At 49.5% G+C, this 24032-nt stretch overlaps 1 protein-coding gene across 1 annotated transcript in view; it reads left to right on the forward strand.

The window, feature by feature from the left end:
* The window catches only part of Ptpn14 (protein tyrosine phosphatase, non-receptor type 14), a 137796-nt gene that overhangs the window by 81841 nt on the left and 31923 nt on the right, over nucleotides 1–24032 (forward strand). Inside the window, exons 4-7 of the mRNA XM_005348861.3 lie at nucleotides 10184–10281; nucleotides 12976–13043; nucleotides 19759–19829; nucleotides 20743–20830. Of these exons, the coding sequence (XP_005348918.1) occupies nucleotides 10184–10281; nucleotides 12976–13043; nucleotides 19759–19829; nucleotides 20743–20830 (325 nt within the window). The remainder of the gene's footprint in view (nucleotides 1–10183; nucleotides 10282–12975; nucleotides 13044–19758; nucleotides 19830–20742; nucleotides 20831–24032) is intronic.

Raw genomic sequence — 24032 nt, forward strand, 5'->3', positions numbered from 1 at the left:
ATGCCCCTGACCGCTGGTCCCACGATGCCCCTGACCGCTGGTCCCACGATGCCCCTGACTGCTGGCCACATTTTCAGGCATTTCTGCTGACTTCTTGTCACCGGAAAGACGGTTCCTTGGGCAGTTGACTCATGCTTGCGAAGGTGACTGAAGCTCTCTTTCCCTAGCTGTGCTAGGTCGTATCGTGGACACATGCTTTTCAGGGCAGAAAGGTGTGTATTTCAGGCAGATGAGCTGAGCGTAAGAGGGATAAACACTGTCCTGAAACTCTAGTTCGGAGGTGTGGCCAGAGCTGGCTCATGTGCGCGCTGCCTGTCTTGATTTATCTCCTTCTGCGAGGCTGTTGGTTCCCGATGTGGCAGCGTCAGAGCTGCCTCCACTGGTTGGCAGCTCCAATTCACACTCTACCGTACAGGCGTGTTTATTCTGTGTGCACGAAGGCCTGAAGTTTACCCTCCCTCGCTGTTAGGTGCTGTCAGCCTAACCAGCACCCCCCCACCATTACCATCACCACCACCTCTACCCCCACTCCCGTGTCGTTGTCCCCCCACCTCCTCCTCCACCACCATCACCACACCACCTACACACTTTGTGTCGGTGAGGTCTGAATCCAAGTGTGAATGCTAATATTGAGTCATATCCCCAGTCCCAAAGTGTCCCCTCTCCCTCCTCCTCCCTTTCCTCCCTCTCCTCCTTGCCCTTCATTTGTGTACGTATGTGGGGGTACGTGGAGAGGGTATGTTCTCTCTTTCCACCACGTGAATCCTAGGGATTGAACTCTGGTTCCTTTACCCACTGAGCTATTTTGCTGGCAAGCAAAGTTTAAGCCTTTTATACTTGATGTGCAATCGGCTGTGTTTATGAAATTTATTTTAAAATTTACTGTGTGTGCATGCGCACACGTGCACACACCCGCTCGGAGGATGGGTTTTCAGGAGCTGCTTCTCACCGTCCAGTCCATCCCATTGAACGTACTCTGCAGCATACTCTGGGCTAGCTGACCCACCAGCTTCCAGTCAGTTCTCCTGCTCTGCCTCCCTCCCCCCACCCCAGTGCGGCTGGGGGCGGGAGCGTGGCTTTTTACATGGATTCCAGGGATCCAGCTGAAGTCGGCAGGTTTATACAGCAGTGCTTTTACACAGCAATCCTCTGGTCAACCCAAACTGTTTCTGAGCTGGATTTCTCCATGCTCCCCCATGGTCTTAACTTCTGTTCTCCGGTGATGCTCCTGCCTCAGGCTTCTGAGCACGAAGACCAAAGTTACATATCACCCCAGGCCATTTCTGAAACTCCTGAATTCCCTGGACACAGCATCTAACAACCTTAGTGGAAGTGACTCATTCCCTTCTCCCTCCTGTGTCAGGGCTCACGGAGCCTCCAGGTGCTGATAGGAAAGTCCCCGAGGAGACAGTGTGGGAGCCTGGGCTGTGCAGTACTGGACTGAGGAAGACTGCAGGAACACTGAGAGCTGGGGGCGCTGTGGGGTGCTGTGGGCTGGGGGTCACTGGAGGCTGGAGGAAGGACTGTGGGCTGTGAATGACCTCTGCTGCCTTGTATATGTGTGCAGGGCGGGGGTGATGGGGGGGGTGGAGAAGAGAACAGCTGACCCGAGCCCAGAGGGTAGCCTGTTCATCACAGGTCAAGGCGTGGTGGGAAATGCCCAGCCAGCAGGAAACAGTGCTAGGCCAGGCTCTGGAGGCCGGAGGCAGAAACAGGCAGTTTGATGGGCTGCTGTGCTCCCGGCCCAAAGAACTTTACCTCCTTAGGAATCCTGGGTATTTATTCACCTGCTTTTTTCCCTTTAAGATAAAACTCATGAAGTGTAAAATCCACCTTGTTAATTATTTAAGCACATGCCAGTCTCTGTTTTGAGTTCATCCACAGAGCTGGACAGCCGTCTCCACTGTCTAATGTTAGAACGTCTACGACATTTTTCCTTCTCCTCTTCCCCACCTTCTGGTGTCTGCCCGTCAGTGGAATCACATAAGATACGGTCTGTGTCTGGCATCTCTGCTAGGTCTGCTGTCTCAAAGTTTGCCTACATGCCGATACTCCAATCTTACTCTTTCTCAGGGCAAGGCTCTCTGGTAGCCTAGGCCATCCCAGCTTCCCCAGGGATGCAGATGCGATCGCAAGCCTGTCCCACCAAATCCAGCAACTCCATCCTTTCCTGTGCCCTTTTCCCCTTCATTTGCAGTCAGCGTTGGCGCTTTCTCTCCTTGGTGACTGTAGGTTATGAGGTTATGCATGCTATTCATTCTCAAGGTTTGTTTTGGATGGTTAGGTTTTCTTCCTGAGACAGGATCTCACTCCATAGCCTTGGCCAGCTTGGAGCCCAGGCTTGAACTCAGAGATCCACCTGCATCTGCTTCTTGAGTGCTGGGATGAAAGGTGTGTGCCACGATACGTGGCTCATATCCAATGGTTTTAAAGTTTTCTGTTACATCTCTTTGTAGGCATGCATGTGCACATGTGTGCACGTCACAGCATCTATATGGAAATCACAGGACAAGTAGTCTGTCCTCTCCTTTCTCCATCTACATCCCAGGGAGCAAAATGAGGTCATCGATCTAGCCAACAAGCACCTTTACTTGCTGGGACAGCTCCTCATGTACAAATTTTTATGTGACTTTAAATCCCTCATTTTCTTGACCTTACCTGGAGGCATAATTGTGGGGTGGTCATGAATATTTCTGTCTAACTTTCTTAGAAATTATGAAACTGCTTTCTGAGTTATGAGAGATTTTAAGGTAGGTTAAAACAAGCTCAAATTGGATATTGACGCCAATCCCACTGTATTTTTCAGGCTCCTGCCGTCATGGTTCTCTAGCCACGGCAGGCCTCTGTGGCCCTTTCTAGTCCTGCAGATAGGACCAATGTGAAGGGTCTGTGCCGTGTAGGACAGAGAAGTGGAGTCGGGACATTCCCTCCTGCCCTACGATGTGTTGTGGAAACCGAATTCCTCTTTCACACAGAACCTTGGTTCAATGTAGGCCGCTATTAGGGAGTTTATGGTCTCTCTATGCTATACTCGGAGCCCCTGTAATTTGTTATAATTAACTCAAGAGTTCAGAGCAGAGAGGGTGGGTCACGTCGGGGCTTGCCTTGCTTCTTACGCAACGTTTGCTGCCATCGGTCTTTCCCTGCTACCGCTCGAGGCCTGTGTGTTTGTGCGCATTTAAACAAACATTGTTCTTTTAAGGAAAAATTGCAGGCCTTTGAGTCACAGAAACTTAGAGTCTTCTTGAGAAGTTATGTGTCTCTGGTGAGATCAGGTGCGGTGGGAACCATGTGGAGTAGAACACGTGCCCGGGAAATCCTGCCTGTGTGTGTTTGGAAACTGTGTGTGTGTTTGTTTTCATGAGCATACGTCGGTTAGCTTGTGATTGTGAGTAAGGCCCAAAGACAGGCTTTCCCATTTTAGGCCATCATTGTCACTTGTGGGACTGGCTCTTTTGCTTCTGTTGGGTTTTCTTTGGGGTCATCTTGTTTCCCATGGTTGTTCCAGTGCTTGCTTTGTTCTGCTGCTGGTGCAGTTTTAATTGACCGTCAGCTTCGGACATTCATTAAACATAAAAGCGTTTAGATAGTGCGTAGACCAGGTACCAGACACATTATTATATATGTCAGGAGTCCTGAACTGAAATTCTTCCCAAGGGTTTTGAGGGCTCGGGGCCAGGGAAGGAGATGGCCAGATAGGTCTGGTTTTATTCCTGTCTAGTTGTAGGGACGTGGAGGACAAAACCAGTAAGGGCCACCCTGCCCACTCTTTCCAGCTGGAGCTGAGAGCAGTCTTTGGAATGCAGGGATGAGCTTCTCTTCCCCTGCCTCTACCCAGCCCCAGCCCAGTCCATCTAGCAGCTTGGCTTGCTCCATCCTACTCCAGAATCCTAGGAGGGCATGTCTTGATTTTCTTCCTCTTCCCTTTCCTTCTTATTTGTACAGCAAACCATCAAACAGAAAGCAGTGCTTTCTGAGGTATTCGCCAGCCAGGGAGAAGGTTCCAGTACATTGTGGCAAAAAGGCTTTCTGATACTGCTAGTTGTGAACAGAGGTTTCTAGCCAGGATTTGGCAAACTTTACCCTGCTCTTAGTAATCAAGGCAGTAATGACCTTTCCCCACTCCTACCATCCATCGCTCTGTGAAGGCTTCAGAGACAGAATGTCAAGATGTCCTTCTACAAATTGTGACATCTGGATTGGCTCTTCAGATGAGGAGAGAAGTTGACTGAGGTGAATTTCAGCCGTGGAGGAGGGAACGAGCCACAGGAACACGTGACGACTTTGGGGAAATAGTCGGGCAGTCATAGCTCAGAGTGCCTGCCTCAGGCCACCCGGCTGCAGGCAGCATAAAACAGACCTGGAGACCCTGCAGTGCGTTTGTAGGGTAGCCTCAGGCTGAGGTGCACACAGACCTCTGGGGGAAGGGCCAGCCTCCTCAGGCCTTCCTCAGAAGCACAGGGAGTGACCCGTTCAATTCTGTTTTCGTTTGGGGATTTCAGGGCATTGGGGGACGGGTTCACCAGAAATACCGAGACTCAGAATCCCACCCTCCTCATGTCTGTGGTTGGCTCTGCTTGGATGCCATCTGGCTTAGGCTTTAAGAAGTGATGTCTCCTTGGACAAGTCCTCTCTGAGCACAGTTTCCTGCTGTCCACATTGGAAGGGCTGGGCATGGTTTTTAAAATCTCTCCCAACGCACTTGCTTAGGATCAACTATCCACCATCAGTACATGGCCCCCGAGTCTCTATGATATTCATAATCAGAGGACTGTCTCCTGCATGCTTCATCTCTTCTCCTGAGGCTGAAGCTCCTCACAGTGCCCTCTTCATCCAGGAGAAAGGAGCATCAGGAAGATGGAGGGCAGCAGAACTCTCACAGGCTCGGAAGATGTCTGCTGGAGGGTGGCAGCCACTTGTACTCACACTCCGCTGGTGCAACACTATAATCAGGAAATGAGGTCAGCCAGCGTTGTGTGGGGGTGGGGAGGGGTTGTCCAGGCAGGCATCCCCAGTGCCATGACAGCCCACCACTCCTGCTTCCATCCTCTCTGGTCATCGTGAGGACACCAGTCAGGGAAAATCCAGGTCTGAAGGCTCTGCTATTGTGATGAACTCTTTCCAGCCTGGAGTACCTCTGCAGCCCCAGGGACAGAGAGATTCAAGGGGGGGGGGGCACATTCTCAAAGCTATATCTCAGCCTTTGAGTTCCTGGCGCCTTGCTCGTGGTTCTGCGGTAGGACAGGCCCTGCTTTGTAGAGCTACCACAAGGCATTTCTCAACCAGAAGAGACAGACCCAGACGGAATGTGCAGATTCCTCACACGTGAATTCAAGTGGAGACAAGGGGTCCCAGCCACACGTCTTGAAACACAGAGGCTAACGTTAGGTTGGTGGAGGTTTTTAGGGAGTTCTCAATACCTCTTTCAGAATACTCAGTGCTCCGATGACTTGGCCAAGTTTAGCATTTAAAAATAAACACAGATTTGCAGTTGAGAGACTTAGAGGAGGAAGGAAGTTGGAAACGTCGTTCGTGCCATGGAACGGGACGTTCAGGATGGATGACCCTCCAGAGCCAAGCTCGTAGCGTCTTACAGCTCCCAGTCATTAGGTTTAGCAGCAAGGCTCGCTGGGACCCTTGTCTGCATTCACGCGAAGAGACTAGTATTTACTCAATAAATGTATTGTTGCTTTAGATTAAAATCAAAACAAACAAAAGAAATGAAAAGAGAAAATGTGCCTTTATTCCACATGTAGGATTATATCCCGATTCTTACAGGGAGCACTGATGACTTGTAACCTAAAACCAGCCTCTGGGCCTCTGCAGCCAGATGGGGCGTTTCAGGGGCTTTGAATATGAGGGATGTTTTAACATTTCCTTGCGAGCTTAGATCCGAAGAGAACCTCTTTGGAAACTTGGCTGTGCTCTGTTTCCTGGCATGAGGATTGGCTGCTGGATTTTTCCCTTCTACCCAGAGTGCTGACAGGGTGGAGTATACTTCCATGAAATTGTATGTTTCCAAAATAGGACCCACGGTTTTACATGCTGCAGTTAGAGGAATGTACCTCTAACCAAAACAGAGAGGAGCCCAGCGATTCTAAAAACAGAATGCCAGCCCTGCTCTCAAATCCTACGGGACGCCATTTTTTACATTTTACAAAGGGAGCTTTCAGTGGGAAAGTAAACCGAACAAATGATTTCCAGATTGGCCCGAATTTTCTTCTTGTGTTTTCCAGTCTTACTAGTAACCGCCACAATCTCATGTGGTGACAGCACACATCTCTCCGGCTTCCCAGAGGCCTTTGTGGTCTGGATGGCTTCCAGGCTGGTGCATACAGCTCTTGCGTTCTGTGTCCAAGCACAACCCTGCACCAACCTACGTGTGAGGAACATTCCAGTGTTCCTTGCTGTCGGCCTGGAGTCATTGTTTCCGGTCACAAGACGATCTAAATGCTACCTGCCACATATGTGGGCTGGGCATTTGGCCCAGTGGGTAGAGGGCATCCCTAGCGTGAAGCAGCCGTGGGCTTGATCCCTGACACTGCATTCCAGGACTTGGAGGGTGTAGACAGGAGGAACAGGAGTTCAAGGTCATCCTTGGTGACACAGGGAGTTGGGAGCCGGCCTTTATCTGAAAGCCAGCAATGACAGAAGACCTGGACGTGGATGGATGCCTGAGTGTGAGGCTCAGGCGGAGCATAGCTACTGTTTTGTGGACTTAGTAGCTTTTTTGGTCATTGATCTTATCCCCAAAAGAATCTCCTCTAGCATCATGGCTGGTCATTGTCACTTCCAGGAGTGACATGGGAAACAGTTTCAGCTCCGGCACACAGCATGAGGACATCCTTACAAACATTTCCCCCAGGGACTGAAAGACCGCCCCATCGGAGAGCGCAGTAAAGAGCTGGCCAGGCTCATGGCCAGCTGTGGTCCCCAACAGAGGACTGAGGCCTGGTCCTCCCCCAGGTGACAGCATATTTTGCATCCATGCTCCCAGCAAGTGCTTCCTGAAACTGTGTTAACACCCGGATGCCCCCTGACTTGGAAGTGTGTGAAAATAAGTGGAAACCACACACGACCGAGGGCACGGGCTGTCCCGGGAGAGGTTCCAACGTTGTGCTAGTAGGAGGATGAGGTGAGCTTTTACCTCCCTTCTCAGTTGAGGTCCCCCCTCCACCCGGTTTGGTCAGTTTTCAGAATCCCATTGTAGCTTTCTTTAATAAACCTGACAGCAGGCGCCCTCTGGCCCGAGAGCCCGCTCTTGGGTTCTTAGCGGGTCTTGCCGTTTGGTTTTCATGCCCTTTAACATGACTGGAGAGGCATGTGGGGTGCACGGCACAAAGCTGACGCCCTTCCTCGCTCTCCTCGCCCCTCTGTCTGCTCTCTTCCTCTCCTTTTGGAAAGTAGGATCTTCAGACTCGAAGTGGCTCGTCTTCAAAGCTGTATCTGCTTCCACAGTGAACTCTTGGCACTTAAAAGGGGTTTGATAACTTAGGGACCCTCTTCCCGGCTCCGTCTAGTCCCTCTAAGAGCTGCCGGGTTGCGGAGATGAAAGCCCTTCCACAAAAGACTCGCAGGGTCTCTTGAAGAGAGGGTTACCTGGAGGGAGCGAGGCGCTGTTCCCCGGAGAACTGGCCCAGGGACGCAGTGAGCAAGACGGCAGAGGGCACAGAACACAGAACCCTGAAGGGTGGGTGTGGAGCTCAGAGGCCGTGCGTACAGTGCTCCCAAATGAGAAGCATCCCTCCGGGGCCCCGGACCTCACACTCCACAGTCTCAGTGAGCTTCCCCCCAGGAGGTTCTCTGTGTTGTCAGTTAGCTGTTGTCACGTTTTGTTTTGAGACGGGGTCTCACTGTGTAGCCCAAGCTGGCCCAGATCTCACTGTATAACCTAGGCTGGCCTTGAATTTATGATCCTCTTGTCGGAGTCCCTGGAGTGCCGGGATTACAGGTTCATGGCGTCACACCTGGTGTTGCTTTTTAAGAACCAGCATTTCATGTATTTAAACAAGCTGTGTGAGCTTTGCCTATAGTTGAGAGGGTGTGTGTTCCTTCATGCGAAGAGCTTAATGGTGGGCTCCTGGTGGAGTTCCTGGAATATGGAACATAGGAACTGGGGTTATGATTATAGCCTTGGCTCAGAGGGGAGACAGCCAAGCACTTGGTGAGGAGCATTAATCTCTTTGAAAGAAACATGAAAATTGGGAACCATGGACTGGGGAAATGAAGCTCTGCATGGAGGAAATCAGAATGCCAGAGGATATGACTGTGACCATTCAGGGTTCTTAGTGTTGGATTCTTTGATTTACTCTTGTTAGGGCTCTAAGTTCATAGAAAGTTATGCTTCAAGGTTATTTGTGCAGATCCTCACAAAGGAGCAAATCATTAGGCTTCCTTTTCTCACTGCCAAGTACTGGCTCTAAACTCCCTAAGACTCAATCTCTTCCTCTCCACCCAACCACACATAAACACACACACAATGCACACACACAGACACACGCAGACACACACGTGCATGCATACAGACACACATACAGAGACACAGACATACACGCACGCACACACAAACACAGTGTCCTTGAGTTCACTGGGTTTTGCACTGATCCTGACACTTCCTCCTGTTAGTCTGAGCGCTTTCGGAGTAGACAAAAGTGGCTTTTCATAGCCAGCAGATGACTTTGGCCGTGAGTCCTTGTGTCTAGTTCCTTTCCTGTGTGCTGGAACTTGGGGGTAAGAGGAATCAGAACTGTGGTGACAAATTAAGGGCAAGTTAAGGACAGAGCGGTGTCCACGGAGGGGTGGCCTTCCATGGACAAGGGGACAAAAGATCTTCTGCTGGTTGGCCTCCAGAGCTGGATGGAGGTCATTCCTTGATTCAGCCAAATGTTATGGGCAGGAGGAAAATTCCTGGCTGCATGGTGGCATCTGCAAAACGGTTATGAATTTATCAGGTAAAATATTAGGTGGGAATAAAAACAAAAGTTACTTTTCTTTTGTATTTTAAGTTTGATTTAAAAGGATTTATTCCCAGGGTTTGTTCTTCAGATCTGAGAATAGGTTTTTCCCCACCAAAAATTAACGCATTTTGGTTTTTGGATTGTTTTTTGTTTGTTTGTTGCCCTGCCCTATAGACTGAGGAGGGCGGAGCTTTGCTGGGCTGGGCACAGAGCCAGTGTCTTTTTTTTTTTTTTTTTCGAGACAGGGTTTCTCCGCAGCTTTTGGTTCCTGTCCTGGAATTAGCTCTTCTAGACCAGGCTGGCCTCGAACTCACAGAGATCTGCCTGCCTCTGCCTCTGCCTCCCGAGTGCTGGGATTAAAGGCGTTCGCCACCACCGCCAGGCGCAGAGCCAGTGTCTTATCCTCTAGCAGAGCCCTGGATGGGCCTGTCGCAGAGCAACCGGGTCGCCAGTTGTTCCTCGAAGGTGTTTACGGGAGAGAGCCCTGCAGGGCCAGTCTGGGTGAGAGATGTTAGGGAGACCACCTCTCAGCAGGAGCCGTGGCCTGGGAGCAAACACCCGGGTCCAGGAGGTTTCTGAAGGTCTGCATCGTTCTGAGAGAGTGGTTTTGGAAGCAGGAGGTGCACTCAATGTTGCCGCTTCTGCCCAGAGACCTGATCCGCAGCTGCACAGACAGACTATCTGCATTTTGCTTTCTGAAAAAGCGTCCAAGTTAGAAAGTTCAAATCAGCTACCTTTTCATGTGTCTCAAACATGTGAGGTGAGGCCTGGCTCTGAAAAAGACTTCAGGAGAATTCCACTTTATTTGACTAACTAGTGATCTATCTGGTCTACCAGACTTCTGCATCTGTAAATTTTCATGTATTAACATTAATTTTTAAAATTTTATTCCTACCTCAATTAGGTAATCAAGATAGTCCCTCCACAAGCATGTCAGGTGGTTCTAGATTTTGTCAAATTGACAGTTAAGCCATTGAAAGCAGGTACTGTTAAGTGTTTCTGGGACATTCCCTGTCTCAGTTCATCCTGAGGGCTCACAAACAAGCCGTCCGATGAGAATGTTCTCACCGTGAACTGGCTTCAGCACCTGTTACATCAGACAGAGGGACACAGGGGCAGAGGTTACTGTCCATCTTTTGTAGCGATGAGGCCATCAGCGTCACCTGTACATCCTGCTGTGAATACCCGGCATGTGTGTTTACGGCTGTCCTCTCTTCCCCAAACAGATACCAGTATTACCTGCAAGCCAAAAAGGATGTGCTTGAAGGGCGGTTACGGTGCACGCTGGAGCAAGTGATCCGGCTGGCCGGCTTAGCTGTGCAAGGTAAGGCATCTCTGGAATTCCAGCTTCTGCTTCCTTACGCTCTTTCAGCGTGAGCAGTTAGATTTGGTGACTCGACCTCTGGCTGAGGCTCTATGTTCATGTCAAGTTGTGCATTAAGATGAGCGGTGATTTTTTTGGGGGGTAGCAGGAGGGTGGATTTCTCCAAGCCGCCCCTGACTCAGCCATGCTTGTTTGACTGTGGTTCCATGAGGGTTCTAACTGAAGAGATAGTTTTTAAGTTGCCTGTAGTTGAGGCTTCCTTTGAGAGTGTGGGAGACATTGTCTCAGGATTGTTCCACTGTACGGTGTGGTCATGGTCTGTACCCTGATGATAGGAATGAGTTACTATAGTACAGTAATCTCAAACCCATACTAATATTAATTCCAGTTAATAAATATTAATTCATTAATTTCAGTACAATCGCTTTAACCAATATCCTGTACTTCACTGTCATAGAATTGAAAAGAGAAACTTAGATTGATGATGGCCATGTGACAAGGAGCATGAATCAGAGTGTGCTTGTCCTGCAACCTGTGCCACTGTTCTCAACCTTCTCTGCATTGTAGAATGTGTTATTTTCTGTGTCTATGTGTGCTTTCTATTTTTAATTTTTATTTATGTGCACCTGTATGAGTGTGCTCCAGGTATGGGTAGGGGCCTGAGGAAGGTTTCAGACCTACTGGGGCTGGAGCTGTAGGTGGCTCTGGAGCACCACATCCGGGTGCTTGGGGCCAAACTCGGGTCTTCTGGAAGAACACCAAATGCTCTTGGTCACTCAACCAGCCTCCAGACTTGTATTTGAATGGTGGTTTAAATGCATTTGTTCATATTGAAAATAAGAAGAGTATGTATAATATTTTAAAGATTGTGTTTGTGTGTGTGTGTGTGTGTGTGTGTGTGTGTGTGTGTGTGTATTTTGCTTACTTGTGTGTCTATGCACCATGTGCGCAATACTTGGTGTGGCCAGAAGAGGGCATCAGATATTTGCGAGCCACCAAGTGAGTGCTAGGAACTGAACCCATGTCCCAGGGAAGCGAGCATCCTTAACTGCTGAGTCACTTCTCCAACCTCAAGAGAGTAGTATATAACTTTCCAAAAGGAAACTGATATCTCCCTTTCCGTTCTTATTTTCTTGCTAGCGGCTGAGTTCTTGTGGTCCACTGATATAGGAGCTGTGAGCTGGTGGACTTCCTGTCCCCCTCTTAGAACTTGAGTCCTTTGAGTGCTAATGTCTGGAGAGATGAATTTCTTTGACATTTCACTCTGGGTTAAAATGCCCAAAATATATTGCATTTGTCTGTCCTCCTGAGGAGCAGAAAGAGAAGAAACAGTGGGCAGTTGCATTGGAAGCAGTAGTGAGACCATTGCAATAACAGCTCAGGACTGGGAAAACCCAGTGTGTCTGCATGTTTACTGGGCCTTTCTTCTTTAAAAGACTTCCTTTTCCGTTCCCTGTGTGTAATCCTCCCCTCGCTGTTCATTCATTTGGTATATTCTGGGCAGCCTGGGTGTTGTAAGATTGGATTCCCTTCCTATTGGCTCCTTGAAGTGAACTATTTTGCCTGTCTGATGAAGCTTGCTTTAACTCTAGAATGTTTGAAACAGCATTCTCCTAGTCTGGGGAGATAGTTCATAGGGAAAGGGCCCCTGTGCAAGGATGAGGACCTGAATTTGGATTCCAAGAACCATGTAAAGTCGGGCACATGTGTGCGTGGATTGGAGGCATAGACAGGAGGATCCTAGGGCTTGCTGGACAGAACAGTGGACTTGAGAGTCGGTGGGAGACCTGTCACTTAAATACAGTTGCAGAAGCAAGTGAGAAAGATACTGGACATTGGCCTCTTGTCTTCATGTGCCCACATGGAAGAGTGCACATACGCACACACACATGTCATTCAGCTCCCTCTCTCCCTCTCCCTTTCTCCCTCTCCCTCTCCCTCTCTCACTCTCTCTCTCCAATCCATATTGGGCCATTAGAAAGTCACGCCCACAGAAATAAAAGAAGCGATTGGAGATATGGCGTGACTGGACTTGAACGCAGGCTTAGTGGGTCGTCTTTGCTGTTTTGGGGTCCTCATCCAAGAGACAGTTGCACTTCATTTTGGGGGGAATCGTCACTGTCTCTGTGACTTTGTGGGGCTGGCATTTCTGTGTGCAGAGGCAGCAAAAGGCAAGGCATTTGCGTGGATTTTGTCTACACGTGCCCCAGCATTCCACTGTGAGATGGTAGCCGGGAAGAACAGAATTCCTGGCATCTTGTGACACGTCAGTGTGTTCAGGGGGGTGTGAAGATTTTCCAGGTTGCCAAGGGTGATTTACAGTGGGGATTTCCAGTGGCAATGCATTTCTAGCTATGTCCCTCCATCTTAACCTTGACTTAGAAAGTCCCTTTGGCAGACAGACATAGGATACCAACCTGCTACCCAAACAAACAGACACAGGTTGGTTTTCAGGTCTTTAAATAGCCATTTGGGCTTGCTTTCCTAAAAATCAGCTAGTGGGGCTCACATGCCAGCGCTGATAGTTGCTAGGTACAAGTGGGGACAACAGGTACGGCTTGGCATCAGTCTTCCTCAGCGGGGCTGCAGCGAGAATGCAGTAGACGGGTATGTACGGGCACACGTTTGCTGTGTTTTATTCTGTCCCTGTCTTCATGTATTGATTGCTGTTGTTTCCCTGGCTTTTCTTTTCAGCGGATTTTGGAGACTATAACCAATTTGATTCCCAAGAATTTCTCCGAGAATATGTCCTCTTCCCTATGGTGAGTTCATTTCTTTTTTTTCCCCTTGGTTTTTTTTACTTTCCTTGGCTATTTCATTCTTTATTTTGAAATTCTCTGTGCTTCCTGGGGAGGAGGTCTGAAGCCTTTAATATAGGTACAAGTTTTACCAAGCACCGGGAGTGTAAGGGGGGCATCTTCCCACATCAAGACACTTTTGATTTTTTCCTCCCTGCTAGAACCTTGGTAGCAGAGAGAACTAGCACCAAGTCTTGTGGGTTGATTTTCAATCTATCAGTTCTAATAGTGTTTTTTCCCTTTTCAAGTCTTGTGGGTTGATTTTCAGTCTATCAGCTCTAATAGTGTTTTTTCCTTTTTTCAAGTCTTGTGGGTGGATTTTCAACCTATCAGCTCTAATAGTGTTTTTTCCCTTTTGATGGAATCTGTGCTTTTTGTGTACACAGGCATATAATCTGCAGATCTGGACGATTTTACCTCTCTTTCCTGTGCAGATCTTCATTTATTCACTCATTATTGCCCTAATTATTTTAACTGGGCTGCTAGGACCATTTGAATGGAAGTGGTGGTTGTGGGCAGGGAAGGCGGCTCGGCTGTAGAGCGCTTGCTGAGTTTGCGTAGCCGTGGGTTCAATCCTCAGAGCCACGAAAGAGGATAAGAGATGGGGGGAGATTGGTGAAAGTATACAGAAACCACTTTAATTTATAAGAGCACAAAAAAACCTATAAAACAAAGGAATAAATGCACCCAAGGAGCTGGAGGGCTCATGCACTGACAACCATAGAACATTGATGAGAAAAATCAAGATTACACAGATGTTCTGGGGCTGTGGCTTGGAAGAATTGGTGTTAAAATGCCCACGCAACCCAGAGATTTAATGCAACCCCTGTCAAAATCACAAAGCCATTCTTCACAGAAATAGGAAAAGCAAAACTTAAAATTTACGTGTAGCCACAAAAGATGCCAAGCACCCGAAACAGTGTTGAGACAGGGCAAACCAGAGCCATGGACTTTGTGATTCCTGACCCTGAGGTCATTATCATGTGTGCTGGGTAATTTATGTCAACTTGACATAGGCTAGAGTCATTGGAAAGGAGAGAGCTCCAACTGAGAAAACACCAGAACAATGCCCCCATAAGATCAGGCTGTACGCAGGCTTGTAGGGCATTTTCTTAGTTAGTGATTGATGGGGGAGGACCCAACCCATTGTGGGTGGTGTCACCCCTGGGCTGGAGGTCCTGGGTTCTATAAGAAAGGCAGCTGAGCAAGCCAGCAAGCAGCTCCTCTCCATGGCCTTTGCGTCGGCTCCTGCCTCCAGGTTCCTGCCCCGCTTGAGTTCCTGTCCTGATTTCCTTCAGTCCTGGACTGTGGATGCAGAAGCCACACAAAGCCTTTCCTCTCTAGTGTGTTTTTGGTCATGGTGCTTCTTCATAGCAGTAGTGATCCAAAGGAAGACTACGCAGTGGCTGGGAACCGACAGCAGCGTGGCGCTGACTTATATAAGCAGACACATTGACCACCGGCTTGGAATAGAGCCCAGAAATAAGTCCACACATGTACAACCAGATGCTTTTTGACGAAGAGGTCAAGGACAAGCAAGGGGAATGGCAGTATCTACAGTACCTTGTGTTGGGAGAGCTTGGCGTCCACATGAAATGAGATGGAATTGGGGCCTTCTGTCACCCAGTGTCTATGAGTCAGTTCCAAGTGGATTAAGATGCAGGTCTAAGTCCTGAGACTGAGCCGTTAGAGGAGGACAGAGGGGCTCAAGACCTCGGTCTGGCCAATGGTTTCTGGCATATGACCCCAAGGCACAAATAAGTAAAGAGCATCAGGGTCGCATCCTAAAGAAGTTCTGCCCGGCAAAGGGCGTCATTTACAGAGCGAAGCTCACACATGGGAGAAAATATTTGCAAATCATACTTTGGACAAGGGGCTTGTAGCCACATCTGAGGAACTCAAACGTGATGCTAAGAAAACACATGACCCTACTACAAAATGGACACAGGACCTTAATAGACATTTCTCAAAAGAAGATTTTAAAAAATCCAGGAGAGGGCTGGAGCAATGGCCCAGTGGTTAAGAGCATTGCCTGTTATTCCAAAGGTCCTGAGTTCAATTCCCGGCAACCACATGGTGGCTCACAACCGTCTGTAATGAGGTCTGGTGCCCTCTTCTGGCCTGCAGACGTACACACAGAATATTGTACACATAATAAGTAAATAAATATAAATAAATAAATAAATATCCAGGCGATACATGGAAAACACTCAGCATTACTGATCATGAGGTAGTCCGTTTAGCCTACGATAGAATACCGCTTCATTCCTGCTGGGTTAACTGTTGTCCAAGAACAGTCACCAGGGTGTGGGGAGAGTGAACCTGTGACTGCACTTGGTCGCTAGGATATATGTTAGCAACCGTCACAGGGCAGGTATGGGAGAGACAAGGTCTCCTCATAAGTATATACGGTCGGTCATCATCTGTTGTGAAGACCCTTGTCTCCTGGGCCCTCTCCAGTCCCTCTTTGTTCAGAACAGTCCTGCTCCTCCAAGCATAGGGAACTACCCCAGGCCTTGGTAGTTGGGTGTCATCTCCTGGCAAGCGCCCTGCAGATCTGTGAGGTCAGTGTTCCCCCGCCTGCTCCTCAGGAAGGCCTTCTGCCTGCCCGTCCGTGGGCAGCAGCCATCAGCCATGTCCTGGTCATGAACTTGCACCTGGGTGAGCGCTTCCCAACCCCTTCCATGTTTGAACTTGCCCGTTCTTGTCATGGCAGTTAGAATGCCAGGCATGGGCCCACCCCAAAGCAGAGACTTGGTGGCCCACTGTTGTCTAGCACATAGGGTGTGCTCATACGTGTTTCTGGAATGAGCCGTTGAAGTAAAACTGACCGTTCCGAAGCTGATTGGAGGATAGGTGAGGTGTCATCTGGGGAATTCTGCTGCCTGGTTGGTGGCTTCACCGAGAGGGGTTTTAGTGAACATAACTGAACTCGCCGACAAGGCAACTCGTGAAAGAGCTGAGCTGCAAGCAGCCCCGTGTGCTGTGTGCTGGCTCAGCTTGCAGAGACGGCCACTCACCATGTTTTCCATGGAGCTTTTTGCTGTTGTTGTTCAGTGTTTGGTCCCAAATGCTGCCCTGGGTAGTAGACACCTGGGAATGAAATGGTATAAGAACCACGGCATGCATGCTCCCAGGGGGAGATTTGCCAAATTGGGGTGCAACTCTATAGATCAGGATTATAATCAGGATTTGACCCGGGGAGGTACCACATGGACCTCAGGGGTTAGGAAAGGCTCAGAGACAACTGGGGAGTCTCCTGTATCATGGGAAAGGGGTAGAGCGGAGGGGACAAGGCATGATTAGGACGGGGAGGAAAGAAGAGGCTCTTGGGAGAGTCAGCTGTCACTTGGTTATTAGCCTGTCCATTGGGAGGAGAATCACGGCCACTGGGACCCAAGGCTTCTGAGGAGTTGGGGTTCTTGGATCCTCATGGCGGCAATTGCTGCAGTGAACAGAGACCGTTCGGCGTGTAGATTGGAGTCTAAAGAACAGATGCTGCGGCTCCCAAGTTCTCTTTACAACAGATTGCCCCGAGACACATGGATAGTTACAGGAAAGGAGACAGTTGATTAGGGGAGGCACAGAAGTACCCTGTATTCCAACTGGGCTGGTCCCACGAGGGGCTCAGCCCGTCTGATGTGATCTTCTGTAGTCATTTATATAATACCCGTCCCCAAAGAGCTTGCGACACAGGTTTCTCAGAGCACGCTCCCTTGTCCAGATGAAGCTCAGGTAGACTGAGAGCTGCCAGTCTTTCCACCGCTGCTTCCTACCCTGTGCCAATCTCTGGAACCTTCTCCTCCATAGCTGTCCTTTCCCCTGCCTGAAGGCTTTTGTAGGTGGGTACCACTGGAAAGGAAGCACAGCTTAGGTGTCAACAGAGACATTAAAACATTTAAGCAGACCCAAGGAGATGGTTGAATTGGAAAACTGCTTGCCCTACCAGCACGAGGACCAGAGTTTGATTCACAGAGCCCACATCCAAAGCAGGGTGCTGTGGCATGCGCCTGGGTCCCAGCAGCAGCTCAGTGGGAAGCAGAGACAGGCAGATCCCTGAAGCTTGCTGGCCTGGCCTGGTAGCCTGGCCTGCTAGCCCGGCCTGCTTAGCAGAGCTCTAGGGCAGTGAGAGAGCCTGTCTTGGGCAAAGGGTAGAAGGCACCTGAGGACCCCCACATGCACAGCATGTACACATGCACCCCCAACCCCAGATGCTCCCCACACCTCTCTTCAGAATAAAGGATTCATCTGGGCCAAACACGTGCCAGGCAGGTTCCTATGATGAAGGTATGTATATTCCCGGCCCTTTTTGTAATTTTTATCTTGAAGCAAGGTCTCAAGTTGCCCAAGCTAACTCTGAACTCACTACATAGCCTAGGTTGACCTTGAACTTGTGATCCTCCTGCCTCAGCTATCCTGATTCCCAAACTACTGAGATTATTGTTTTTAGATTTATGCTCCCTCTCTTCAAAGTGGTTTGCCGTTAGCCCCAAGTGGAAGTTCATATTCAAATTTAAAGTTCAATGAGTTAGAGGTTGAGTTTGTGGTTGTATTGGCCATAGCCTAACTGCTCAGTAGCCCCGTGTATCTAGGGCAAAGATCAGGCATATTTTGATGTCCCTCCTCATCTCCCTGGGCAGCGCTGGAGATGAAGCTGGTGGCTGCCCGTGCTCACTGCTGAATTGGGTATGTTCCAAGCATGGCCTGCTACCCTGATTAATTTTTTCTTAGTACACATCCTGAGTCCACCATGCTGTGACCTGTCCTGGGTGGTCTGTGGTCTGAACCCTTACCATATAGTCGCCTGAGTGGTGCTTAGGCTACACAGGGCTAGCACCCTTACTGGCTATACAACCTTGGGCAAGTTAGCTGATGGTTTGAAGCCCCTGTCTGCACATCCGAAGTTAGGATAAACCCGTTCCCACTTTGAAGAACAAGGAGGAGATCAGTATGAGGGACCTACCCTGGTCCAGGGTAAATTCTCAATAACCAGTCGTTTGGATGTGTTACTATTACAGTGACTCTGTCTGTGATATGCAAATATGAGCTGACTAAATAATGTCGCTGTCTGCATTTTGAAATGCAAACTGAGAAGATAAGCAGAGGGATAAGTTACTGTTATCCAGTTTTGTATGGTCAAAACCTCCTCTATAATAATGTGGAAATTATATGCCATACATTGAGTTCAGTTCAGTCAGTATTCATTGACTACTCACTTTGTCTTATAAACTTGGAAGGGTCATTGTGGAAAAGCCCCATGACTGCTGTCCTTGAGGGACGCAGATTCTAGCAGGTGACGGGAGACAGGGAATGAAATAGGATGGTGTGTGGATGGAGTATGTGCGTAACCACAGAAGAAACACTGTAGACAGAACATGCAGAAGCTTTGTGGAGGAGCTATGGCCAGGGGAGGGAAGGCACCAGGAGTATCCATAGTGAGAGTGGAGACGGGGTGTTTCCTGTTGTGTGGTGGGACTGTGTGGGCAGGAGTCTAAACGGAGACAGTGAAAGCTGTGCCGAGAACAGAAGCCTGCCTGAGGCTCTGAACTCTGAAGGGAGGAGATCTGGAAGGAATGGCTGGGTCCCACTAAAGAACGGTCCAGATGCCAGGCCCAGGTGTGGACCTAATTGTACAAGCAGTGGGGAGCCGTGGCAAGTTCTCAACTTTCTGCTGGGTTCTGCTGGAGCTCGCAAAGGGAAGCATGCATTCCTCCGCCAAGGGAGGGAAGGCGGATGAATGGCCCTGTTTGATCTTCCCTAACTCCCCGAGCTGTCAGGTGGCATCTCCTCAGCAGAGAAAAGAACAAAGTTAAGTACACAGGCAGTCCACAGGTGTGTGGCTGTGGCACACACCCTGCCATTTGTCATTCAGCCCCTGCCACGCACACACATCTCTGGGGTGTACATACCTCTGCTGCCACCCCCCCCCCCCACACACACACACAGGTGGAGGCATTGAGTTGAATATAATAGCAGAAGGGTGCCTTTGGGCGTTTTCAGAGTTGGAACTTAGGTTTTAACGGAGCCTTTGATCTTCACCTCAGCTTGTTCTGTCCCCATGTGCCTTTTAGAATCCGCACCTGGTGTGGCTGAGGTGCTTGCAGCTAGTGTCACAGGCACACAACACACTTGCGGTCTCACGAATGGAAGCTCGCTTATTTCCCAGGGTTCAGTTGGGAGATAACTGAACAGTAAAGCTTGCAAAGACCTGAGTTTGGTCCCCAGAACCCATGTGGAAGCAAAGCTGGCTTGCAGTCCCAGTGCTGATGAGGCAGAACCCAGTGAGTCCCCGGAGCCTTCCGGTTAACTGGCCTGACCTCCCTGGTGAGTTCCAGGCTAGCGAGAAACCTTGTGTTTAAAATCAGACAATGGGGAAAGCCAACTAACCCACCAAGGTGGCTATAACAAGAGGCAAGAGCTGAGGTCATTTTATGCCATCCACACATTCATGTGCACACACACACGCACACACTACACAAGCACATACCAAGCAATTTAATAGATGGTTGGTAAAGAAAAAAAAGCTGCCTAGGTCCCACCGGCTGTGGTAGGAGATGTGTTGTCTGGGTCCCACCGGCTATGCTAGGAGCTGTGCACAGGAGAGAGAAAGGGAGTGTGTCACTGGGGACGCCTGACCAGGGAGGCACTGACAGTGACCCGAGTGCTCCTGTTCTTCCAGGATTTGGCCCTGGAGGAGGCTGTTCTGGAGGAGCTGACGCAGAAGGTGGCCCAGGAGCACAAAGCCCACAGGTAAGATGGGTAGAGATTGAGACTTCATCCAGCCAGCATAAAACACTGTCTGTGGGGTGGGTCTTCATAGCTTCGCCCACCCCTGGCCTGGGTCACATGGTTTCCTGGCTTCTACCCATGTGGCTGGGCTCTGGGTTCTAAGTGGAGCTTGGGGGTAGGGGGTCTGTGCTTCCCTGCTTCCTCACATCCCCTTCCCTCCTCCCTCTTTAAAATATTTTCATTTTAAAATTGTAGAAATTTTCTAGCCGGGCGGTGGTAGCTCATGACTTTAATCCCAGCGCTTGGGGGGGGGGGGGCAGGGAGGCAGGGCAGATGGCTGTGAGTTCAAGGCCAGCCTGGTCTACAAGAGCTAGTTCCAGGACAGGCTCCAAAACTACAAAGAAACCCTGTCTCGAAAAACAAAAAACAAAAAACAAAAAAGCCTGGCGATGGTGGCGCACACCTTTAATCCCAGCACTCGGGAGGCAGAGGCAGGCGGGTCTCTGGGAGTTCGAGACCAGCCTGCTCTACAGAGCTAGTTCCAGGACAGACTCCAAAGCCACAGAGAAACCCTGTCTCGAAAAACCAAAAAGGAAAAAGAAAAACAAAAAACACACACACAAAAAATTGTGATCCACATAGTGTCTTTTTAAAGCAGACATCATTGTTCACAGGGATGTATCGGATAATTAGTGCTTTAAAGGCTATGTCTCTTAGTTGGAAAATTTACCTTTCCTTTCTTATTCCTTTCTGAGTAAAAGGCCGCTGATCGTTAATGCCACCTTACCAGGTGCTATCCCCCCTGGTGGAAATGAACGCCATCCCCGGAGACCAGGGCCGGCACACAGCTCCGGGATTTGCATTAAGATGTTGGTGTTTGCCGCTGGCTTTGGACTGCTACCCATTTCCTCCTCTGGTGCTGTTTTGATTGTAGTGGGATCCCGCCTGCAGAAGCTGAGCTGATGTACATCAATGAAGTAGAACGTTTGGATGGATTTGGACAGGAGACCTTCCCGGTGAAGGTGACACACCTTTCCTGCCCCTGCACATTTCAAAGTTAGCGTGGGTGGCCCTGGGCCAGAATGGCTTCCCTTCTCCGTGTCATGTGACGATTGATGTCTTTCTTACCTTTTCCTCCCTGTGACAAAAAGAGACGGGACAAGAAGTGGCTTATAGGGGGGAAGGTTTGCATTAGCTCACAGTTCAGGGATACAGCCCTTGGTGTTGGAAAAGGAATTGAGACAGCCGGTCACATGGTGTAAGCAACCAGAAAGTAGAGTCAACAGGAAGTAGAACTGGGCGGTGAAACCCCAAGACTCGTCCTCAGTGGCCCACTTCCCCCAGGCGGGTTCCATAACCTCCCCAAACAGTGTGACCAGCTGGGATGAAGTTTTCAGACACATGAGCTTATCGGGGACATTTCTCGTTCTGATCCTGGCAATTAAGAACGCCCTTCAGGTAAAGCTAACGCTTTTTCTGAGCTCAGAGAGTTTGGGATTGAGCTTCAGCAGAGCCTGCTCTTCTGCTTGGACAGTTGTCTACGATTAGAGCCCATACAGTAGTGCGTCCCTCCCCTTCAGCTGCCAAGGACACGTACAGCGAGGCTAGCTAGCAGCTTTCTTCCTTTGCGTCTTCTCCTCTCTTTCCTTTGGATGTGGGGATGATCCCTGGTGAGCCAGATTGAAGCATCTCCACCGCGCAGTCGTGTTTTGTCTCTGCAGCTCTGCAGAGCTGTGAGTGGTGGCTGTTTTGTGGAAGCCGTGTCTAGCAAATCGTTAGAGCGCATCCTTTGTAACTGCCCCACCTCCTGGAGTGGGTGTGACTGGGAGAATCACGAGCCCATCATCCAAACTCGGTCTCGCCTCTCTGCTGACCAACTCTTCAAAAGATGGCATTCCATCAGAAACCTAATGCAGCTGGCACACCCCAGCGAGCTGGGAGGGGCCTGTGATTTCCGCACACACGTTCTTGACTCTGGCTGCTTTAACACATGCTCGGCTCCCTCTCTGGCTTGCTTACCGTTTGCGCTAATGACAACTGCCTGCGAGCGGTTGAACAGAATCAAGCGAGGTGGCCGCATACCGTGAAAGGGGCTAAATGGCCCTCTTTTCGATTTGTTTAATTTTCCTTTGCTTCTCTAACGGCCGCCCTTGGTAGGACTGTCATCCATTTGCCTTGCAGAAATGCCTGGCGAGGCCATCTGCAGCCCACTTACAGCAGCCCACATATAGTCACGATATTTCGGGTCACTGAAAAAAAATCAGTAAACTTTTCTCGATTTCTACCGAACCAGCTTTTCTGCCTGGAAGTTGGGGGTTTTGCTGTGGCTGTCGTTTGCTTATTTTTAGTGTCTCAGCCGTAGGAAGGAAGGGCACTCAAGCTAGAGCCGAAATCTACTTGTAGAGCTTGGATATCTTTCCATCTTCAGTGGATTCATCTAGTAGGTTCTCCAGGGAGGACCAGCAGTGCTGATCTCTTTGGGGAACTTGGCTGAACTGCCCAGTTCCACCAGTATATCTGTCCCTGGTGGAGGTAACCATCTACAGACGCTGGATGCTGGGTGACCCAGGATGCTAGGTGGGAGGGGGTAGGGAGTGGCCTGCCTTGAAGAAGTTTGCACAAGCAGAGAGCTGAGTGTGCAGGGATAGACGGTGAGATGAATAACAGGGCCCCTGTGTGCACTTCCATTTAGAGCCACCAGCTTTCCCATAAATGGTTCCCCAAAATGTCCCCCAGCCCTCCTTGGGTACCATCTGTCCTTCTTAAAACCTCACATACACTCATGTAGCTTCTGGCTGAGCTGCCCATACTAATGGAGCCTATGAGCTCACAGAAGGTTGCTCAGATGTGGCTCAGCCCAGGACTACAGCTCAGTAGGATGCCCAGCACTTAAGTTTGGTCCCGTGCGATGCCCATAGCATCCATTGTAGCACAGCTGCCTCAGGCATCCTTCTGTGTGTTCTTACATCATCCTGCTCCTGGAATGGCTCTTTCTGGGTCACTTTTACCCTTGACTCTAGTGTGAACCTGCAGGCGAAGCATCTGGGGTATCCTTGTAGGGTCTCCTTTCCCTCCCTTCTCATGCTCCCCACCTTACTTTTCCATGTGCATCTTTCTGTGGTATAACTTATCTTTCAGCTTTTCTTTGGTTTGCAAACCATGTTGTTTCTTCTCCCCCAGTTCTTGGCCCACCCCTCAGCTCATGGAGTAGCTCACCCTGGCATCAGAGGCATAACTTCCTCGCCACTACTTTCTGCATGTTGGGGTTACTGGGGTACACCACCCTGCCTGACCTCTTTTCCTTTTGTATCCTTCCTGGGTTGACCACCAGGCTGTCTTACCAGAAGTCTTGTACTGGCAACTTTGAAGGGGAGGGTTCCAGCTTGGTGCTGTCTCTTGCCTTATAACTATCTCTATCTTTAAAATGATGAACTAAATGGTATGTATTTATATATAGTGTCTTCTGAACCTGTGTGTATATAGGATGGGGAATCAGGCTATCTCACAGTCTTAGCATTTTTGTGGGGTGAACAGAAAATCTGTTCTCAGTGGACTTTTGAGAATACAGCATGTCGCTACTAACCGCAGCCAGCACAGTGCACAGTGGATCCCGGAATTTGTCCTTCTAATTTAGTTAGAGTTCATGTTGACTCGCATCTCCTCACCCCTGCAGCCTTGCTGCCCCATGCTGCTGAGGAGATCCACTCCATCTCAGTGAACACAGTGTTTGTCTTCTGTGCCTTTCTTGTTTCACTTATAATAATGGCCTCTAGTTCCAAACGCCAGAGTATCCTGTTTAAAGCCTACACGGTAGTCCGCTGTGTGGTGTACACACACACCATACCATACCTCACTATGTGATGTACACACACACCCTATCACACTGCACTATGATGTACACACACATTGTACCACACCACACTATGGTATACACACACTATGGTGTGCACACACACTGTACCACACTTCATTATGGTGTACACACACACATGTACCACTCACTCCCTATTATGTGGGGTACACGCACACTATACCACACCCCACTGTGTGATGTACACACACACCATACCACTTCCTACTATGTGGGGTACACGCACACCCTACTTCGCCCCACATCTTTCTCCACTGGTCTCTTGGCAGACACTGCGGCTGTTTGACCTTGGCTGTTGTGAAGGCTCAGCAAGGTCACGGTGGTAACAAACACCTTCTGTTGGTCCTCTGCAG

Source organism: Microtus ochrogaster, chromosome 6, assembly GCF_000317375.1.
Source record: "Microtus ochrogaster isolate Prairie Vole_2 chromosome 6, MicOch1.0, whole genome shotgun sequence".
NCBI lineage: Eukaryota > Metazoa > Chordata > Mammalia > Rodentia > Cricetidae > Microtus > Microtus ochrogaster.